General features: G+C 45.3%; 4 protein-coding genes across 4 annotated transcripts; 2 read left to right on the top strand and 2 right to left on the bottom strand.

Moving 5' to 3' along the window:
- Positions 1–12,961: 12,961 nt before the first annotated feature.
- On the bottom strand, positions 12,962–14,957 carry LOC9650126 (SUN domain-containing protein 3). The gene is made up of 4 exons (XM_024673405.1): positions 14,599–14,957; positions 13,516–14,529; positions 13,400–13,446; positions 12,962–13,330 (listed from the first exon to the last, which is right to left on the bottom strand). Exons 1-4 carry the CDS (start codon positions 14,857–14,859, stop codon positions 13,174–13,176), a joined length of 1,479 nt encoding a protein of 492 aa, XP_024529173.1. The 5' UTR covers positions 14,860–14,957; the 3' UTR covers positions 12,962–13,173.
- Positions 14,958–14,968: 11 nt separating this feature from the next.
- On the bottom strand, positions 14,969–16,729 carry LOC112345833 (pentatricopeptide repeat-containing protein At4g02750-like). Its single transcript, XM_024673355.1, has one exon. The coding sequence runs from the start codon at positions 16,727–16,729 to the stop codon at positions 14,969–14,971; it is 1,761 nt and encodes a 586-aa protein (XP_024529123.1).
- Positions 16,730–16,829: 100 nt separating this feature from the next.
- Positions 16,830–18,359, top strand: LOC112345843. Its single transcript, XM_024673377.1, has 3 exons — positions 16,830–17,421; positions 17,481–18,101; positions 18,158–18,359. The coding sequence occupies exons 1-3, from the start codon at positions 16,888–16,890 to the stop codon at positions 18,242–18,244; spliced, it is 1,242 nt and encodes a 413-aa protein (XP_024529145.1). The 5' UTR covers positions 16,830–16,887; the 3' UTR covers positions 18,245–18,359.
- Positions 18,360–18,389: 30 nt separating this feature from the next.
- Positions 18,390–21,668, top strand: LOC9631304 (LRR receptor-like serine/threonine-protein kinase FLS2). The gene is made up of 3 exons (XM_024673376.1): positions 18,390–20,130; positions 20,188–21,129; positions 21,201–21,668. The coding sequence occupies exons 1-3, from the start codon at positions 18,405–18,407 to the stop codon at positions 21,587–21,589; spliced, it is 3,057 nt and encodes a 1,018-aa protein (XP_024529144.1). The 5' UTR covers positions 18,390–18,404; the 3' UTR covers positions 21,590–21,668.
- Positions 21,669–21,716: the final 48 nt, after the last annotated feature.

Genomic DNA, 21,716 nt, shown 5'->3' with positions numbered 1-21,716 from the left:
AATATCTAAAGCATTGAATGATTGTATCTATTGATTGCCATCAAAAAGAATGAAAATCATAATCATTGATCATGACTATTGATTGTGATTGTTGATTTTTAGGGTTTTATATTTAAGGTTTGAGCAGGGAAAGGGTAAAAGAAAGGAGAAAGGCACTTCAACCTTGCAATGTGCTTCAAGAAACTCCTCAATCAAGGTATGCATAAGAAGGTTGATTTGCATACGAACTATGGTTTGCTATTAAAAATAAATCACACTAATAAATAGCTCATCTATGTCTCCTCACCTTTTTTCTATTTGAGGTTTTTTTTTTTTGACTTTTGTTTTCTCTTGAGGGATGGAGATGTTAGTTCTTGTGCAAACCAACATTTCCTAGCATTTTATTTCATTTAGTTTTTTACCAATCTCTTCATTGTTTCAATTTTATTCCTTGTTAAAGGGGTGGGAATGATCGGTTTGCATGCGAACTAATGTCTCCTCACCTTTGTTTTCCTAGATATGGGCTTTCTTGGTTTTTATTCGTTTCTAGGAGTGAGATTTCTATATTTTAGAAAATAGAGAGAGATAGAAATGTTGGTTCTTGGGTGAATCGACATCTTTAAAGTTTTTTCTTGATTTTAATGACTTGATGGGGCATTTCTTATGAAAATGAGAGGGTGGAAGATGTTAAGTATTATGTAAACTAACCTCTCTTATATTCTTGTTATGTTTTCTTTTTCCTTAAGAGGTAGGGTGAGGTTAATTCTTGCTTGAACCGACCTCTCCAATGACTTGTGTTTTTTTTCTTTGCATTTCTTGTAATTTGAAATCTATTTTTCACATCTTTTATTTACAAACTTTTCTTGTGAGAGCAGATATAAATCAAGTTTGACTGGCTAAAACTTCCAACAAGGGACTTGAACTTATAATGTTACAAATTTGCATTACATTACAATTAGATATTATAGTATTTTGCCTTTTATTTTAGAGGAAGTGTCGAAGCTTAGCATTAATGGTCCCGCTTCTAGGAAAAGGTAGCCGCCTTAATCGCTATGGGTTTGGCTGATTGAGTGGAGATTCATCCCAAGTATCTAATAAAGTTTCTATTGAGTATGTTGAAGGAGGCATAATGAAGAATATAACAATGACGTGGATGTTAAGATGGACACTTAAATCGATGTTGGTATTGATGCTCTTGAGGCTACGGCTACTAGTGGTTGGGGGAGTTGTGCCTTTAGTTACTGGTGGTGGGGGAGTTGTGCCTTTGGCTACTGAGGCTACTCGTGTTGAAGTAAATGAACCTACTGAGGAGGTTATTAGTAGCATTATATCTGGATCTATTGTGGAGGCTATTGGTGGTAGTTGCTTCTATTGCTCCTAAGGTTGGTGGTGTGGGGGGAGCTAGTAGTGGTGAGGGATTATGTATGCATGATTCTGACACCATCTTGAATTATTGTATTCAGGACATAATCATCCAAGCTCAAAAACAAATAATCAGTAAAGTGTTACAAAAAATTGCATAAAATGGCTCTTATCGTTTTTTGGTTCCTTTGTGTTAGTTGGTTCAAAGCCATTGGGTGCACTCAATTTACAACCTTAACATGGCTATCTACAACTCTTTTGTAGAGGTTGGGTTTGTGAGCACAATTGGTACCTTCATCATTTCACCAACTTTCCTCAAAACCAACTGAACAAAGCCAATGACTACTGAACTTGGGCAAAAATAGGATCCTCTATAGCTGTGAAAGTCTTGTGAATTTGATGGATTCTTAGGACAATATGTAGAGATTGTAGAGTTCACCAGAAAGCTCTTTTAAGTGATCGATGGAAACCATAGGTGGCTGGCATTTTGGAAGTGCACTCAAGAGACGTTCCGAGATGACAAAGAATGACATATTAGTGTTCTAGTCATATATATCAAACCAATGACTTAGGAGCACACTGTGAAGCTCAACATGGCATACTATAAGATCAACATATAAGAATTTATTTTTTGTAAACTTAGTCAATATCATGTTTTTGCAAGCTAAATTATTTTGTGTTTCAAGCTAATACATTGGTATATGATATTGAGCACCTTTGGTTTATTAGCATGTTCTCACTAGAGGAGGTCAAAACATTGTACAATCTTGAAGTATTTGAAACAATTCGAGTGAAGCTAGTAGCTAAGAAAGGCCAAGAATTGCAAATTTAGTACCAGTTGCCACTTGATGTTTTGGTTGCTATCTAGGCAAAGGTAAATTAGTGTTGAAGTATGCATTGATTTACATAATGTTGCATGCAGCCTATAATTAAAAGAGAAAGAGCCTTATTCTTTAAAATTACTCAAGGGGATGAGCAGTAGAAGGACATGTGATTGAGTAGCGAATTTTCAATATAAAGAGAACAAATGTGAAAAAGTTGCTCTCAATTGCAAATATACGATGCAGGTAGAAATGGTTCAATAGCATGGCCGAGATTTGTTCTTGCGTTCATAAGTTTTTCTAAAATTTGGAAAACACTTCATAAGTCTCTATGTGTGGAAGAACTAGTAAAGCACTAGAGGACCTCATTTACAACATCTCTAAAAGTAAAATATCCTTTGCAGAATAAAGTGTTTGCTTGGAACTTCTCAACACTTTGCTGCGAAACAACAAAAAATGTTGCAAGACAAAGATAGAAAAGGTGATGAAGGAGAAGGCATACATTTCTTAGAGTATTGCCACTGGTGAGGAGATGTTGCAATTCTAGGATGAGAAGTTTCTTTTTTGCACTGACACAAATATCACTCTCGAAAAATATATTCATGCTTGTCTTGCGGAGCTAGGGAATAGTTAGCTTCCTTGTGGTGGGACAAGCTCAGTTGAGTTCAAGGACCAACCAAGACAACTATTTCTTGCAAGGCACATGGTTTATAGGTATTTTCTTAATTCTTGTTTATATATTGGTATTTTTATTTTTATTTTACTTTGTAGATATTTAAAATACTGCCCAAGTGCACCTATATACACAGCCAATGTTTTGCAAAAGCTCTTGATTAGAGGCAAGAAGCTTGGGATGTATGAGCCAAAGTTCTACTATCCTTATACACATGAAAGGGAACTATACCCATGGTACCTTGAACTTGTGGAGTAAATGCTGACATTGGACTTCGAGCTAAATCTCTACCTCGAATGTCATCCAGGTTCACTTGAAACTCAGCACTGAGCTAGAAAATATTAATCTTGAGTTATATTCTTATTTTCCAAAGGATCTTTCTAATCGTAACGATGACGTTATTGAAGTTCAACAACAAAACCCAGGAATCCACACTCAAGAAACCATTCAAGAGATGCCAAATCCAAATGCCATTGAACAAAAGGAAACTATATAAGAGATTCCAGCACAAAAGATTCTAGTATCTGCTCCTCTCAACCCCCAAAGGGGCTGTCTTGAAGCTTTTCATAAAAGTAAGGACTTTGATTTGGAACATTTTTTTAATCATTCTTGACTTCACTTTTTTTTTTATAAATGTTGTAGAGAGCTACCATCAATTTTCTCAGCGGACTAAGACATTCTTTCCATCCCTCCTATGGCTACAAATGACAACCTAGAAGAGCTCTCCTCTGCAGCTATGCACAAATAGGTTAGTAAACATGAATTTTATCTCTAACTTCTAGTTCTAATAATTGTTTTTCAGGTTCACCCTCTATCCCAAATGACCAATGTTGGGGAAGTTGTTGTTCTCATTGGAGATTGCACACAACTTTTAGATGTTATTAGTTAAGAGTTCTATATGCTTGATCGATGGATCCATGGCTTGGGTCAGCTCATGCCTTATGGGAAGATCGATTTCATCTTTTTCAATCTTCCCAATAGGATGCCACCACTACATAGGATACTCCATCATAGAATGTGTTATAGGCCCAACATAATTCCTAAGCTTTACAGGTTGCAAGTAGCTTCATGACATACAAGGGTGTGGTTGTCATGATCCTTCCCCGCACTCTAATGTGGGAAGGCCTTCTCACACACTTAGCTGACAACATTTGTAGAGTTTTCATTTGGTTGACTTCTTTCAAGTATGGCAGTGGATACAAAAAGCAGTAGTGGGTAGAAGTGGAAGGTGCGTGATTTCTTTATTTACATATTAACTCTATTCTATTTTTTTTCCAAGTTTATTCTTAGAACTACCATGCTTTATACCACGTTGGGAACCGCTATAAACCATACAAGCTAACAAGTGTGCTACTCTTGACCAAGATACAACAACTCTACAGACATCATCCCAAATGTGATTCAGCATTCCCCGACTATCGACACTGTTCAGTCATAGCTATGCAAATCCTGTTAGAGTTATTCTGTCTGCCAAAGAGGATTGTGCTTGATGCTACAAGAGGATTTGGGTCAATGGTGCAGGCAATGAAAGAGACAAGTCGAGCTGTTTTTACACTTTAAAAGGAAGGTGCCTTTGAGGATATTCTTGGGAGATTTTGCAATAAGTGATGTTAGTGTTTGAAGTAATCTATAATATTTATTCTCAAATGTTTCTATGTTATTAAGTCCACATTTGTCACACATAGTGTTTCAGTCCACATGTTTGATCTTGGTGATATGGATGATCATATGGACTAAAGTCAATTCAACTTACCTATTTATGCTAAATGCATGACACAACATTACATGCAACACAAGCCTATAGTGAAGGAATATTCCACTATACCCATTTCTACTTTTCCAGACATGGAAGTAGAAGAAGACTAAATATTTATTATTAATTATGTTGATTAATAGATTACTTTCTTTCTTTGTAGACTAAAAGATTAGTTAGTGTCAAACCAATAATCTATATAAGCTTATGGAATATCTTTAAAACCTAAATTTTTAGTTAAAAATTCTTAGTTGTAGTGCTATTAAACATTTGCTAGTTAGGGGATTGTATTAATGTCTTTTGACTTTGCATTTACATCTAAATTAGTTTTGAGTTTCTACAAACTCAACTAATTCTCACTATATTGTTTAATTAGATATTTCTCTTTGTGAGGTTCAAGTGTACAACTACAATGACGTATACTAATATTAGCGTAGTGGGATTTTGGTAGCCATCAAATTAGTTTCAATCCAGACCACTCGCTCCTATATATAAACTCGGGTTTTTGGGATAATTGATATGCATATTTTCTGTATTCCCTTTCCATATTCCATGCACTCACATTGGTGGAGATGAAAGGCACTTTTGATTATTCTTGAGGACTGCTTGGATTTGGGATTTTGGTTTAGATCTAGCTTTTGTATTGTCTAGATCTAGCTTTTTTTATTTCCTTTTTTTGTGTTCTTTCCTTTCAAGATTTGGTTTAAATCTAGCTTTTGCATTATCTAGATCTCCCTTTCCTTCTAGCTTTTTTTTATTTCTCTTCTTTTGTTCTTTCCTTTTCATTCATCTTCATGGCAAATTAGCAATTTCCTCCTCCTTTGACTTTGGAGTATTAGTTGGTGCAATTGTTTGATGTTATATAATTGCCATTAAATAATTAAACTCAGTTAATGGCTGCATTCACAGCATATGGTACAACTCCTCTTGCTCTTTATGCCAATCCTTATGTTTGGCTGGAGTTTTTTCACAAGAATCTTGGGGATGATATGTACCATTGGTTCAATCACTTCACGGTGATTGCCATATATCATTCTTGGGATGATGCTCGACGTTTGTGTGAGTTTCCCACGTGTCTCTAAGGGATGATATTGTAGTAGTACAATGGTTTAAGCGTAGCCACTTGTGGGGATTTGAGTGTTCTCCCAGACGTCTTCAAATGCACATTTGGACAAGTTGACGATTGTGATGATGCCTTCTAACAATTGCAAATGCCATCTAAGTCTGTGATGCAATTTGGCATTTATTTTTTAAGCTTCTTTCTTTGTGTGAAGCCAAATATGTCAGAGCAAATCAAGTTAGGAATGTTGTGCCCAGCACTTCATCAAGATCTTGTTGGAATTGTGTATGCACTTGCTCTAGCCACCCTTGACGATGCTCTTCACTTGGCACAACATTTTGAAAAATTGTCTCTTCCACTTCTTGCTGCAAGTCCTTCAACTCCACTTCCTGTATGTGATGGTCATGTTCCAATTTAGGTTGATGCTATTGCTGCTCGAGTCCAAGGACAAGGGCAAGGACGTGGTTATGGCCATGATGTTCACTACTTGGTCACACTTATCGGCGTTATCGGCATTTTCCAGATTGGCAGCCTCCATTTATTGGGTGGAGACCTTGGCATCAATAACATTCTGTTGGTGTTGCTGTAATGGAAGGTTTGGACACCAAGATGCATCTGAGAAACAGGAGTCACGCGAGTAACGAGAGTATCATCAAGGGGTTCACTTGACATAAATTCATCCAATGTTTACTTTCCAAACTCATTTTTATAACAAGAAGTCTCTTATTGTTCTCTCCATACTGGTTGATACAGGTTTAAGTTTATCTTCTATTGCTCAACTTGTTGCTATATGTTGCCATCTACACTTGCGTCGTACGGTGGAGTTAGTTTTCATTCTTTATGACAACAACTATACACATGCATGTGCACGGGATGAGGTGGACCTAGTTGTGCATGTGAGTTTTGGTTGCAGTCATTGCAGGTGGTGCCGAGTCATGCTTTTGACCTCATCCTTGGTATGGATTGATTGCAACGCAATCATGCCAAGTGTGACTTTAAAGCTTCTTCCCTTTATCTTATACTTCCTTATATTTCATCCATTCCTCTCCCTTTCGTACCTCTTCATCCTTTTGCTTCTACTTTTGCTTTTATTACTTTTGTCCCTTCACTACTTCCTCTTATGTTTCCATCTTATTCCACTCTTCCCTTTTTCGATCCCTCAAATAGTCTTTGTGTTGTAGTAGTTGACTGGCTCATGAAGGAGTATGCCAATCTCTTTGAATTTGACCTATCGTTTGAGGCCAAGATTGTTACACATCAACATGCCGAAAGTGACTGCTGACTTCATTAATGATGTTTTAATCCACTCGAAGGGGACATGGGAAGACCACATCTGTGATTTTTTTAAAGTGTTAGATCAGCTACTGGACATTAGTTTAAAGTTGAAGCAGTCGAAGTACGTGTTTGGGTCCAAGGACACGACTTACCTTGGGTATCGTATTTCTCGTGATGGTTTGCAAGTTGATCCTGATAAACTTGTGGCTGTTCTAAAGTTCCTTACTCTGAAGTGTGTGAATGATATGCAGCACTTCCTGGGCAAGGTGCAGTATCTTGGTCATTTTATAGATCATCTTTCTGATTGCACTGCATCATTGCAAGCATTGCTGAAGTTATCAATGTCATCTTTCATCTGGTTTTCGGATTGTGAGTGGGTGTTCATAGATCTCAAAGAGCTATTGACGACTCCTCGGGTTTTGGCATATCTTAATTACACTCAACCTTTCATTTTGTGTGTGGATACTTCTGGATGTGTATTGATGCAAGAGAGCCCAAGTGTGCCTAGTTAATGCCATTCTATTGCGTATATAAGCTATACATTACAACTAATAGAGGTGAATTACTCCACAATAGAGAATGAGTGTTTAGCAGCAATTTAGGGTTTTGAAAAACTTCATGCATATCTACATAATTCTCAGACGTTACTAGAAGGTGATTATATTGCCATTACTTCATTATTGAAGCGGAGAACCTAGTTGGTTGCACTACTTAATGGGCTTTGAAACTTTAAATATATAATTTTGATGTTGTTCATCGCCCACGGAGTTTTATAGCTAATGCTGATGCCTTTTCTTGAGCTCCTTTTCCTTTTTCACTCTTTTCTCATATTTTTTACAAGCCTATTGTTTTAGCATCTATAAATTTTCTAGACAAGGATTCTATACCATCAGCAGTTATTGTACTTAGTGTCCACAAAATGCAAAGAAAAATTTACCTTCTTTTGATAAAGTTCACAAAGTTTAAAAGATTAAGCCATGGATTCAAAGGCTTTGAGATGAGTTTGAGAATCTTGCATCACTTGCTGATAACTTGCTATTTTGGCATTTACATTCTTAATATCACTTTAAATAAAGTCTTCTTTATTTTATGGGGATGGATCTTGATGATCATTTATGGTTGGTGGTGCCTTCCATCTTTATTCCATAGTTTCTCCATGCCTACCATGATTCTGTTGTTCTAGGTGGGCATATGGGACATCATTGTGTGACCAAGAAGCTGTGCAGGTCTTTCTATTGGCCAGAGATATGACGTGATATTATTCAGTATATACGTCGATGTGTTTGGTGCCAAGCTCATAATACTCCCTCTCGTGCCACAGAAGGACAATTGAAGTCAATTGTAATTTCCTGTCTATTTAAGTTGGTGGCGTTTTGGGACTTTTTCCATTATTGACTATTGACAATGAATATGTTATTATTATTTTTTATTATTTGACTCATTGGGTGGAAGTTGATGCTCTTGCTAGCACCTCTACAACTGCTATTGGATACTTCCTCCTCAATCGAGTGGTATTCCAGTATTCTTGTCTGGAGCGGATTCTTTCAGATAATGGTCCTGCATTTATGGCTGAGGCATTTTATATTTTGACGTCTCGATTAGGGATACATCACACTTTCATGAGTGTTTATCATCCACAGTCAGATGGTTTGGTGAAATGGCTCGTTCGGATATTCAAAGAAATGATTGCGAAGTACGTGAACTTTCAGCATTCAGATTATGATGGTTATTTGCTATTTTTTTGGTATGCATATGTTATAGAGGTGCAAAGTTCTATTAGTGCTTCACCATATAAATTCCTATATAGTCATAATCCAATATTACCAATGGAGCTGAGTTTACTTTCACAATTGCCACAAACTGCTGATGCTAGGTTGTGGGATCAATATTTGATGAGCATTCTTCCACTTGTCTGAGCAGAGTCTACCGAACACTTAGGTTGTGTACAAGTGGGACAACAATGGCGCTACAACTCCCATCATCGTCCACTTGTGGAGTACAAAGTGAATGATTTGGTATTAGTCTATTTTCCCCATTTTATGGCATGTGGTTTATCTAAGGGGCTCCTTGCTCAGTGGAAAGGACTGTATTGAGTGTTGCAGCAAATTGGACCACAAGTTTATAAGGTTTGGCATGACTTCCAATACGCCGATCTTTCAGAAATTGTGCATGTGTAATTGTAGCGCATCTTATCTCTCTCCCCTTAAGCCAACTGGAAAAGGGGCAATTGCTTGATGAGAGAGCCTTTAGTGGCTATTTTATCCCCATTTATCTCCCAAGGTTCCAAGGATCCACGGTGATAGTATATCCAAATCTCATCCTATGATCATATGCACTACACTCACCCCCCCTTCAGAGATGTCAATGTCCTTATTGACTATTGACTAACAACCCCTGCTGAGCCAAGGGGAACCAGCACCTTCATTTCCGCACTCAATCTACCAATCCTTCCATTGTGTAGACCAGCTATTCCATGTGAGGCAACTAGTCATCCACCCGTACCACAGTCCCACAGTGGATACTTTCGTCCGTGGATACTCCACACAAGAGGAAAGACGTACGCATGGATGCCCAATACGTACGATTTCAAATTTAGGGGTAGGAATATACTTTACTCAAGGGTATATTATACTTTTAAGGAGCCACTAATCAATGAGAATCAAACCCGTGCCATTTGCTCTGATACCAACTGTAGCGCACTTTATCTCTCTCCCCTTAAGCCAACTGGAAAAAGGGCAATTGCTTGATGAGAGAGCCCTTAGTGGCTATTTTATCCCCATTTATCTCCCAAGGTTCCAAGGATCCACGGTGACAGTATATCCAAATCTCATCCTATGATCAAATGCGCTACACTAAACGAACGAACGGTGCCAAACTCCCAAGCGTGAGCCAAGGAGTGATGGAACCGAACCACGGAGCAACTCTCAAGTATATAGCTCAAGGAGCGAAGGGACAGGGGCCCGGGGCGACTTGGAACAATCCTGGAGCAACCAGCATCCTAATGCCAGGACTAACACGCAAAACGGAGCCAAACGGAGTCTGGCGCTATTTCGGCATACCGGTGGCCTAACGCGAGGATATGGGTACTCCACCAACTAGCATGGAATGGAACTTGGGCTTGGGCTTAGACCCAAGCCGGACGCAGAACAAGGACAGGCACGCAAACGGGAGCTAGCCTCAGGTTGGTCGGCCATGCCCGACCTACCCACTATCCCTACTATACATTTGGAACCCCCCACAGCCCCCCCCCCTTGAAGAACACACGCTTTGGGCTTTCACCCCAAGCCTCCCTTAGTATCAGGAGTTAGTCTTTGGGACAAGCTCGAAACTTACTAAATATGGAATGTCTTTAGATTGCGAATTTGGACACGGGACGAACACCATTGTGTTCAGGCCGATCTCTACATTCCGTAGATATGCCAAATGAGCAAATCTGGACACTTTCCATAAATAGCATTTGGGACCAAAATGAGACTAACACAAAGGGCATGATAGCGAGGGTGTTTGGCAGCGTTCGTTCGTTTAGTGGCCCAAGGCCCTAAACCTCAGGTTCCTATGGACACGTGGCATGTGACACGTGGCATCTGTCACATGGCACAAAGAGGGTTTAGGTTCTGCTTTGTGGTGTTATCCTATGGTAAATCACCATAGGATAAGGGTCAAAACCACGTGTGCTACAGTAATAGTTGAAATACTTTGTACAAAGGGATTAGGAACAATTGATACCACTTACAAATCCGTCAATACCTCCTACTAGCGTTCTTCCAGATCCCAACCCATCTACAAGAAAACTTTGATGGTTTTTCATTATTCTGAAAAGAGGGGATGATGTGAAGTCCAAGTGTATGGTTATGATGTTGTATACTAATATTAGTGTAGCGGGACTTTGGTAGCCATTGGATTGGTTTCAATCTGGACCACTCGCTTCTGTATATAAGTTAAGGGCACATTTTTTGTATTCTCTTTCCATATTCTATGCACTCACATATCTTTGTTATAGGTGATCAACTATTTTTCTTTTCTTCCTAATAATAAGCATAGAAGATGATTGTTTATCTCTGCAAATTATAAGGATATCAAATAGCATTTCCCTTATATTGATCACGTCAATAAAATGTAACAAGAAGTCATCTTTTAAGAAGTCTTTACCTTATATTTATCAATCTAGGGGAATGTTTCATTATACTACCAGTGGCAATGATATGGTGGAGGGGGATGAGGCTATTTTCAGTAGGATCTCCAAGATAAAAGAATTAAACCATCCTGCTCTTTCATAATTGTTAGGGAAACTATTAAATTCTTTAAAAAAATTTAAGATAACTGAGAAAATAATATTTAAATATCTTAAATAAAATCAGTAACAATATATATCATGAGGTAAATTAAGTCCTATACTCCTTAATAATACATGTTTTTTGATGGGTCTTGCAGCATCCATGAAACCATAATACAATGGATGTAAATTGAAAACCTTAACTAACATTTCATATCATGGTTATTTCTAAACATAATAACTTTGAGCAAAATGAAAAACAAAACTTATAACATAAAATATCCCTGTTGAGAATATTGTCCCTGTAAAGAACCGTTGATCAACTAGGCCACATCTGTATGCTAATGAGAACTGGAAAAGAATGAGAGGAACTGCCAATAAAGCTATGTAAGGATCAAAAGTCCATGCATCACAACTCCGAGCTTTGGCCAATATCTGCAAAGACAATAGCGAACATAAGCAAATCACAAAAAAAGGGAAGAACTTGAATGACAAAACTCTTCTCCAGTCCAGCCAAACTAAATTTCAGTGACCAGAAAACCTACCTTCTGAGTCTCTTCACCCAGCAGCTCCTTGGCCGATTTACACGTACATGTTGGGGGAGCGGGCGATGGCGGTTGTTGTGGCTTGAATGAAGAATCGAAGACCTTGGGCCGGGTGCGCTTAATCAAGGGCTCATACACCATCATGGTGCCAAGCGTGCAGCGGGACTCCTCCCGGTGGTGTGACAATATCCTGAGCTTGAGATACCTCACCCAGTGATCCGTCCTGGGGAGTATAAACGCCTGAAAAGCCCCGATATCATCCTTAGCCTCAAGCCTCCCTAAGAGCGTCCATTCCTCGGTCGGATACTCCAGACTTCCTAGAAGCTCCAGATCTCTTGGATAGGACGAATCCTCGTCGTAATTGGCTATGAGGATTGCGCCTACAAAGGTCTCCTTCGAGAGCTCCACAACCACAAACTTGTCCTCGGCACTGCATGGGCTGCTATAGTGCCGGTCTTTGTCCCTGTTGAGAATGTTGCCACCACCCTGGGCCTCCTTGTTGAAGCTCACGACTCTGGCTCCGTTCGCGGCCGCGGCATAGTTATGTTCTTCGAGCCGGACAAATGGACCCTCGTATTCATTCGTGTTCACCATGCGCTTATACTCGGCAAGGCTAGTAACTTGGAATTTTGGCACCGGGCCCCCTCCCTGCAAATTTTCAAGAGTCAGATCAAAGAAACAGAGAACAATGGAAAGATGTACCAAAGTCGGGATTCCCAGTTGGAAGATAGAGCATAAAAGCAAGATCACGAAGAACACAAGCGCCATACCAGATTCCCCCACAAGACCTGGCGGGCTTTATAAACCCTACTCCCTGGAAAGGAAGACGGCTTTATAAACCCTATTGCTCGCCAAAAGGAGAAAGGGTATTTCGCATAAGTCTTGCAAAAGGTTGTTTTTGACTATATGAAGTGTCGCACTAAAGAACCCTATCTAAGGAATTTTGTGGAAAGTATGTGGGGATTATTGTGGCGAGTGATTTACAAGCTATTCTTCAACTCGTCTCCAGCCATAACTTGGCATGACGAAGAGAGACCCAAATTTAGAGGTGACATGGAGGACGAACTCGCCGAAGCAACCATGTGGTATCGATCTATGCGGCTAAACAAGCTGCGCCCACGGCTAGAATCCATCCAAGAGTAAATGAAAGCACCATGATTGCAAATTGCCATGATAGAACAAAGTTGAGTGAAAATTTTTCTATGCAAGCAAGTTTTATGTCTGAAAAACTTTCGGATATGTCTTTATCTCTTATGATTCACGCTAAATAACAAGAAAAAAAGGTAATCCCTCTTCGTTTGCTCCTTTACACTAATCCTTTAAATCATCGCCACCTGGGAAAAATAAAATCGCCACCGTCTCACGACGATTTGATCGATCTACAAACTTCGAATCGACAAAAGCTTGTCTCTGCTGTTCCAGTCCTCCTCAGTCACACGGCAAGTATGAGCATCACCAGAGAGCCTGCTACCGCAAGGACGATTGGGAATTTGGTCTTTGGCAAAATGAGAAGCGTCGCTGCCAGGAGCGCCACACTGAACGCAACGAGCTCTCGATCGGCCATGCGAGCCACTTGCATCCTACATAGACTGCAAAAAGGAAAATAAGAGAGAGAGAGGCCATATAAGAAAACGACCTGGATTGCGAGAAAACCATACCTGAGCTCCCCCGTGGATTCGGAAAACATCTCCTCAGCGACACGTAGCTTCAAAGACAAACAAATCAACAAAGCAAAGTGAGCACGAGAAGGAAACATATAATATGATAATCTTACTTGCTTCTTCCAAGCGTCATTCATACTCTTAAGTCGCTTCATCACGTTCGACAGCTCCTGATCGTACTCCTTCAAAACAGCGCTGTGATGAGTGCTCAGATCGTCAACGTACTTCTCCAGAACTCTATGTTCCCTTTCCAATTGCTTCAACTTTTCGATCAGGAACTTGTTAAGCGACGTCGTAGAAGAACCATGGGAACCACCGGTGGAACCTCCTGCGGGACCAGCGTTCGTAGGACCACCAGGCGTTGTTGATGCGTCCCTTTTGTCTCCTACATCCGGCTTTCGTGAAGGATCGCCACCAGAGTCTTCATTGCTCTTCCTGCCAATCCAACCTTCCAGCATGCGTTCGATCGCGACTCCAAACACCTCGACGGCGCTAAGCGTGCAGTAAAACTCCGCCCCATAGTGAGACAGTATCCTCAGCTTGAGATACCTCGCCCACTCCGGCTTCGGCAGCACAAACCTTTGGGGTTGCCTCACGTTCTCCGCCTCGAACTTCCCCAAGAGCTTCCACTCCTCGGTTGGAAACATCAGGCTCCCCAGCAGCTCCAGCTCCCTTGGATTGGACGAGTAGAGCTCGTAGTTGGCGATGACGATTGTGTCCACCAGAGTCTCCTCGGAGAGCTCCACAACCACGAACTTCTCCTCGGCACTGCATGGGCTGCGAAAGTACTTATCGTTGTCCTTGACGAGAATGTTGCCACCACCCTTGCCGTCCTTGTTTGAGCTCACAACTTTCGCACCGTGCGAGGCTGCGGCAAAGTTGTATTCCTTGCCCTCGGCTTCGAGCTTGTGCCGGACAGTGGTATTCTCCTCGACTGGATTCTCGTTTGCCGAGGCCTCAATCGTCGCCTGTCGCTTGTACTCGTCCAAACCAACGAGAGAAAAACGCACCGTCTTTCGTTCTTCCCCTGAAACCACTAGCTCTGTGCCAAGCTCCACTCCTTCTCCCTTGCTAGAATTCTGGTGCACGGGATCAAAGGCAGTGACTTCTTCTCCCTTGCTAGAATTCTGGAAAGTTCTATCAGTTCAGACGAACAAAGAAAAAAAACGAGAGAAGAAAAAAGCCGGAGAACCTACCTCAGTGAACAGAGCTGGAAATTTTTCTTCGGCAAGATCCCTGTTATTGGTTATGTCATTGGTTAGATTGGATGGAATCTCAAGGAGCTGTTCATCCGACTCGACAATCTGGTGCTGCGCTTCCGAAATCTCCGCGATTGAATGCTCATCGGGCTCCGGATCCCCGGAATGGAGCTCAATCCCGATCCCCGGTCCCGACGCGTAGCAGAAGAACAAGATTACAAGGAGCACGAGCGCCGCAAGACGTAGATCGCTCACCATACCGCGTCAAGATCCGGCGATCGATCGACGAAAGAACCTAGATCGGCGTCGCTATAAACCCTAGCCCGCGCCAAACAAGACGCAAGAACACATCCCTGAAATACCCGCCTTATGGGAGAGTATCGATGCCTTGTCCATCGCCACCACATAGCTGGCGTTGCGCTGGCAGGATTCGACCCTGGCACCTGTGGACGTTCGCAAGCATCACGTACGCATATGCCCCGCCATTACCCGCGGGATTCAAATTTAAAATCCCCTCCGCCGCGGCGGCGCCGCGCCGGGCATCGCCGTAGCTCCTGGCGGCCGCCAGGACGCTCGTCCACTCCCACACGTCCGGCACGAAGGGCATCTGCGCGATTAGGTCTAGGGCATCCGCGAGGTAGCCGGCGCGCGCGAGGAGATCCACCATGCAGCAGTAGTGCTGCTTGGTGGGATCCATGGCGTAGTCCGATCGCATCGCCAGGAACCAGCGGTGCGCCAGCGAGAGCTTCCCAATGTGGCTGCAAGCGATGAAGATCGAGGCGAAGCAAGCAGCATTCGGCAGATCCGTGAGCGCCATTGCAGCGAAGACCCCAAATGCGTTCCAGGACCGGCCCTTGTGAGCGTAAGCAGCGATCATCGCGCCCCACGAGGCGGCGCTGAGCGTCGGGAGTCTCTCGAAGAGCTGGGCGGCGGCGGCGGTGGCGGAGGGCGTACGAGACTGTACGGCGAGCATCGCGTTCCAGGAGACGTCGTCCTGTTGGGGCATTTGCTGGAATATCTGGCGGGCGTGACGGAGATGCCCGCCCTGGGCATATGCCGTCAGCATCGAGTTCCAGGAGACGAGGCTCTGCTGGGGCATGTCGTCAAACAAAGCTTTGGCCTCGCGGATATTCCCTGCTTGGGCATATCCCGTCACCATGGTGGTCCACGATACCAGGTCCTGCGCTGGCATCCCGTCAAACATTTTCTTGGCATCTTCCAGATCCCCATTCCGTACATAGGCCGACAGCATCGCGTTCCACGAGATTAGACTCCGCTCGGGCATCGTGTCAAACGTGTGCTTGGCCTCTTCCGTACGGTGGTTCTGGGCATATGCCGACAGCATCGCGTTCCAAGACACAAGATTCCGGTCGGGCATCGAGTCGAAGAGACTCTTAGAATCTTCCAGATGCCCCTTCTGAGCATATGCCACGAGTATAGCCGTCCAGGATACCAAGTTTTGCTCTGGCATTTTGTGAAAGACGTCCTTTGCCTTTTCCAGCATCTCATTCTGGGAATATGCCGCAAGGAGGGCGTTCCAAGAGACTTGGCTGTGCTCGGGCATGGAATCAAACGCGCCCTGGGCCTCTTGCGGGTGCCCGTTCTGGGAGAACGCCGAGAGAATCGAGTTCCAAGTGACGAGATTCCTCTCCGGCATGGCATCAAAGATCTTTCGAGCATCATCAAGGTCTCCGTTCTGCGAGAAAGCCACCAGCATTGCCGTGTAGGAGATGAGATCCCATTCGGGCATGGAATCAAAGACGCGCTTCGCATCGTCAAAATGCCCGTTCTGGGCAAATGCCGTGAGAAGAACATTCCACGACACAACAGTCCTCTGCGGCATCCGATCGAAGAGCCGCTTCGTGCCCTCGATGTTTCCATTCTGCGAGTAGGCCGTGAGCATCAAGATCCACGAGTGATAGTCCCGGATCGCCATGCCATCGAAGACCTCTCGCGCGAGAGCTGTGCTGCCGCATCGCCCATAGAGCTCCAGGAGTTTGTTAAAGACGTAGGAATCCCCGGGCTTGATGAAAGGGAGAATCTTCCCGTGGATCTCCCGCGCCTCTTGAAGACTCGTCCCGCAAGATCGGATGCGCAGTACGTACTCATCCCTCTGCGTTGGCGCCATGCCATCGCATGGCCACGTGGCGCAAGTACAGCTTGCCACGTGACACTGAAGTAGACTTGGCAGGCACTACGTGTCAGCATTTCCACTGCGTCGATCGGACAGCATTTCAGCTTAAGAGCTCCACGGGAAAAACGAGCGCGTGTGTGTTCTTGCTGGCTATGGAGGATCCAAGCTATCACGAGCTCCCGGATCAGCCGGAAGAAGAGAGATCGCAGAGGCAATCAGGGCTTTGCGAGGCAAGGACTGTCGCGAAGCTGTGCTCCCTGATTAGCGTGTTCCTGGCGCTCGTGATCCTCGTGTTCTTTCTGTGGCCCCGGGATCCGGAGCTGGAGGTAGTAGGGCTTGATTTCAAGGGCTTGAATCTCAACACCACCGGCGGCGTCCACCTGGATGTGGATCTCCGCCTGGAGATCCAGGTAGAGAATCCCAATTTCTTCGCTGTGGATTACGATCGCGTCACGGTGAGGATCTACTACCATGGCGATGAGCTCGGCCATGTCGATTCGGCGGGCGGCAGCGTCCCGGCGAGGAGGACGGTCAATCTCACCGCCAATGCGACGCTCCAAGGGCTGGAGATCGTCAAGAACGCAATGCGGCTGATCTCGGATGCGAACAAGGAGAAGATTCCAGTGAGCGTCGCGGCGGGATTCGATGGAAATCTCGAGATCCTGGCGATCCATCCATCCATCAAGGTGGGGCTTTGCTCTGCTTGCTCTAGAGCCTAGGGTTTATCGATTTTCAATGATTCCAGGTAGCAATCTCTTGCGATCTCGTCGTAGATCCCCGCAACAACACGATCCTGAGCCAGGAATGCGGCAATCAACACATCTCCTTGCTCGTCCCCGCGAGCGCGACGAGCGCTCCGCGAAATCTCCAGCGAGTTATCCCCGGATTCCCCGACTGGGCCTTCATCACGATCGCGGTCGTCCTAGGGCTCTTGGTCCTGGGCGGATTGGCGTGGCTGCTGTGGCCCAAGCCCCCGGAGATCACCGTCGAGAGCGTCCAGCTGCTAGGGTTCTCCACGAACAGCAAGTTCCCAGACAACTCCATGATCCCGGAGGTGGTCCTGGACGTCAATCTGGGCGTGAATCTTCGCGTGAGGAACAGGTATGTGATCGGCGTGCGCTACGATCGCATGACGGTCTATGTCGACTACTACGGCTACGAGATGTGCAAGGGCGAGCTCGAGGGCGGCGAGATCCCGGCGCGAGGGAGCGTGGAGGTGAGCGGCACGATCGATCTCCGCGGCGCCGAGATCGTCTATAATTCGGCCCAGCTACTCGCGGATGTGTCGCGGCGCGAGCTCCCGATCCACCTGCGCATAGGGTTCTATGGGAATGTGGGAGCCTCGTTTTTCAGGCCCCCCATCAAGGTAAGATCTTCTACCTCTCGATCGATCTTTGTGATGAAATTCTCTTTCGCACGCAGGCCTCAGTGAACTACGATATATTGGTCGATCCAGTGAGCCAAGAGATCTTAAAGCAGGACTACGAGTTGCCCAAGGTCTCCATGTAAGCCTGGCCACGTAAGCCCTAGCCACGTTGTACATGCCACGTGGTGTATAAGTCCTGCCACGTGGGTCATATATTTATTTAATATGACGCGGCAAGACTTTCTAGTCAAACGCGAATAGTACGGGAACGTTGACGGGTCCTCCGTTTCCATCGAACAGACGATGGAAGTTCTCGGCTATGGCGGCTTGCCCGCGCTCGTGGTTTCGTGGATCTTTTTCTTCTTCTCTCGAGCGAGTTCGCAGTTCCTGGAGGCCGATGCGCTGCTGGAATTCAAGCGCAGCGTGGTACCGAGTGGCGGCGGCGGCGCTCTCGCGGATTGGAGCGCGGGCTCGCGGCAGCTCGTGTGCAATTGGACGGGGATCACCTGCGATGGCGGTGGCAGAAGCGGGAGGTCCATCGCCAGGATCGATTTGGGCGGTCTCCAAATCGGTGCTAGCGTGGCGATGGATGATCACAGCGTCAACATTGCGCCCCTCCTGGGCGGCGGCTTGCGAGGTTTGGTCTTTCTCAACCTCTCGGCCAATCTTCTCCGCGGAGCTCTGCCGCCCAGCCTAGGGCTCTGCTCGCCATCGATCGCAACGCTGGACCTCAGCTCTAATCGCTTGGGAGGAGCGATCCCTCCATCTCTGGGGAATTGCTCGGGGCTCCAGGAGCTCGACCTCAGCCACAACAATCTCACTGGAGGGCTCCCAGCTTCCATGGCGAATCTCTCCAGCCTCGCCACCTTCGCGGCGGAGGAGAACAATCTCACCGGCGAGATTCCATCCTTTATCGGCGAGCTCGGCGAGCTCCAGCTCCTGAATTTGAACGGCAATAGCTTCTCGGGTGGAATCCCTCCATCGCTCGCCAATTGCTCGCGCCTCCAGTTCCTCTTCCTCTTCCGCAACGCCATCACGGGAGAGATCCCTCCATCGCTCGGCCGCCTCCAATCGCTAGAGACTCTGGGCCTGGACTACAATTTCCTCTCGGGATCGATACCGCCATCTCTGGCCAATTGCTCCTCGCTCTCGCGGATCTTGCTCTATTACAACAACGTCACCGGCGAGGTCCCTCTGGAGATCGCGCGAATTCGCCGCCTCTTCACGCTGGAGCTCACGGGAAACCAGCTCACGGGATCGCTCGAGGATTTTCCAGTGGGCCATCTCCAAAACCTCACTTACGTGTCGTTTGCGGCAAACGCTTTTCGCGGCGGCATTCCCGGAAGCATCACGAATTGCTCCAAGCTTATCAACATGGATTTCTCGCAAAACTCTTTCTCGGGAGAGATCCCGCACGATCTTGGCAGGCTCCAGAGTTTGCGGAGCTTGAGACTCCATGACAACCAGCTCACAGGTGGAGTTCCTCCAGAGATTGGCAACTTGAGCGCTAGCTCTTTCCAAGGCTTGTTCCTCCAGAGAAACAAGCTGGAAGGAGTGCTTCCGGTGGAGATTTCTTCGTGCAAATCACTCGTGGAGATGGATCTCAGTGGAAATCTCTTGAACGGGAGCATACCCAGGGAATTCTGTGGCCTCTCCAATCTGGAGCACCTGAATCTCTCGAGGAATTCCCTGGGTGATGGGATACCCGACTGCCTAAACGCGTGTTTCAAGCTCACTTTGCTGGATTTCTCGTCGAATTTGTTTGCTGGAACCATTCCTCGATCGCTCTTGAATTTTCCAAGCATGGCTCTTGGATTCTCTCTGGCTGGAAACCGGCTCCAAGGGAAAATACCGGAGGAGATTGGAATCATGACGATGGTGGAGAAAATCAATCTCTCCGGGAATAACCTTTCTGGAGGAATTCCACGCGGAATTTCCAAGTGTGTTCAACTCGACACTCTTGATCTCTCTTCCAACGAGCTCTCTGGCCTTATCCCCGACGAACTTGGCCAGCTTAGTAGCCTTCAAGGTGGTATATCTTTTAGGAAAAAAGATTCTATCGGTCTCACTCTCGATACTTTTGCAGGCCTGGATCTATCTAACAATCGCCTGACTGGAAAGATTCCCGAGTTCTTGGCCAAGTTGCAAAAGCTCGAGCACTTAAATCTCTCCTCCAACGATTTCTCCGGTGAAATACCATCTTTTGCTAATATCTCCGCAGCGTCTTTCGAAGGAAACCCAGAGCTCTGCGGGAGAATCATCGCAAAGCCATGCACCACGACCACGAGATCTCGCGATCATCATAAGAAAAGAAAAATTCTTCTAGCACTCGCGATCGGAGGCCCGGTTTTACTCGCTGCCACGATTGCAAGCTTCATATGTTGCTTCTCTTGGCGTCCATCCTTTCTTCGAGCTAAAAGCATCTCCGAAGCAGCACAAGAACTAGATGATCAGCTGGAACTCAGGACAACACTGCGAGAGTTCTCCGTGACCGAGCTCTGGGACGCCACCGATGGATACGCCGCGCAAAACATTCTCGGCGTCACGGCAACCTCAACCGTGTACAAGGCCACCTTGCTCGATGGAAGCGCCGCAGCCGTGAAGAGATTCAAGGATTTGCTCCCGGATTCGATCAGCTCCAATTTGTTCACAAAAGAGCTCCGGATCATCCTGAGCATCCGGCACCGCAACCTCGTCAAAACGCTGGGCTACTGCCGCAACCGATCGCTCGTCCTCGACTTTATGCCGAATGGAAGCCTGGAAATGCAGCTCCACAAGACGCCCTGCAAGCTCACTTGGGCGATGCGTCTCGACATCGCGCTGGGGACCGCTCAAGCGCTCGCGTACCTCCACGAGAGCTGCGATCCTCCGGTTGTCCACTGCGATCTCAAGCCTAGCAACATCCTCCTCGACGCAGACTATGAGGCTCATGTCGCCGACTTTGGCATCTCCAAGCTCTTGGAGACGAGTGAGGAGATCGCGAGCGTATCGCTCATGCTTCGAGGCACTCTTGGATATATCCCACCAGGTGTGCTTTCTTTAAGTTCTTCCGATCTTTCCAATCTTTCTAAACTTCGCAACTTTGATCTGTGACCACAGAATATGGCTATGCCTCGAAGCCATCCGTGAGAGGCGACGTCTACAGCTTTGGAGTGATTTTGCTGGAACTAATCACTGGATTGGCACCCACGAACAGCTTGTTTCATGGTGGCACGATTCAGGGCTGGGTTTCTTCTTGCTGGCCGGATGAGTTTGGTGCAGTCGTGGATAGATCGATGGGGTTGACGAAGGATAACTGGATGGAGGTGGAACAGGCCATCAACTTGGGATTGCTGTGCTCGAGCCACAGTTACATGGAGCGTCCATTGATGGGCGACGTAGAGGCTGTGCTGAGAAGAATAAGATCAGGAGGGAGCAGCAGCATGAGGAAAGAAATGACACTAGATGACCTTGCAAATCGTCCTGGTTTCGTCATAAAACCCCGGTAAAAAGCAAGCTTAGCATAGTTTTAGCATCTATTTGGGAACAAGATTGAAACTAATGATAATTGCATGACTTGTAAGAGAATCGCAAGAGATCATTGCATGACGTACTCAGAGAAATCACAGTGGGACG

This window comes from Selaginella moellendorffii, unplaced genomic scaffold (assembly GCF_000143415.4).
Source record: "Selaginella moellendorffii unplaced genomic scaffold, v1.0 SELMOscaffold_10, whole genome shotgun sequence".
Taxonomy (NCBI): Eukaryota; Viridiplantae; Streptophyta; class Lycopodiopsida; order Selaginellales; family Selaginellaceae; genus Selaginella; species Selaginella moellendorffii.
Note: the sequence above shows the minus strand (reverse complement) of the source record. Positions and strands in the feature narration are given on the sequence as shown.

Excerpts from the sequence above, each read along its gene's own strand:
- LOC9650126 (XM_024673405.1), bottom strand. The coding sequence starts at position 14,859 with ATGGTGAGCGATCTACGTCTTGCGGCGCTCGTGCTCCTTGTAATCTTG. Across the intron at positions 14,530-14,598 it reads TTCCAGCTCTGTTCACTGAG|AATTCTAGCAAGGGAGAAGA; the intron begins GTAGGTTCTCCG and ends AGAACTTTCCAG. Across the intron at positions 13,447-13,515 it reads ATGACGCTTGGAAGAAGCAA|CTACGTGTCGCTGAGGAGAT; the intron begins GTAAGATTATCA and ends TTGTCTTTGAAG.
- LOC112345833 (XM_024673355.1), bottom strand. The coding sequence starts at position 16,729 with ATGGCGCCAACGCAGAGGGATGAGTACGTACTGCGCATCCGATCTTGC.
- LOC112345843 (XM_024673377.1), top strand. The coding sequence starts at position 16,888 with ATGGAGGATCCAAGCTATCACGAGCTCCCGGATCAGCCGGAAGAAGAG. Across the intron at positions 17,422-17,480 it reads CGATCCATCCATCCATCAAG|GTAGCAATCTCTTGCGATCT; the intron begins GTGGGGCTTTGC and ends CAATGATTCCAG. Across the intron at positions 18,102-18,157 it reads TTTTCAGGCCCCCCATCAAG|GCCTCAGTGAACTACGATAT; the intron begins GTAAGATCTTCT and ends TTTCGCACGCAG.
- LOC9631304 (XM_024673376.1), top strand. The coding sequence starts at position 18,405 with ATGGAAGTTCTCGGCTATGGCGGCTTGCCCGCGCTCGTGGTTTCGTGG. Across the intron at positions 20,131-20,187 it reads CCAGCTTAGTAGCCTTCAAG|GCCTGGATCTATCTAACAAT; the intron begins GTGGTATATCTT and ends ATACTTTTGCAG. Across the intron at positions 21,130-21,200 it reads TCTTGGATATATCCCACCAG|AATATGGCTATGCCTCGAAG; the intron begins GTGTGCTTTCTT and ends CTGTGACCACAG.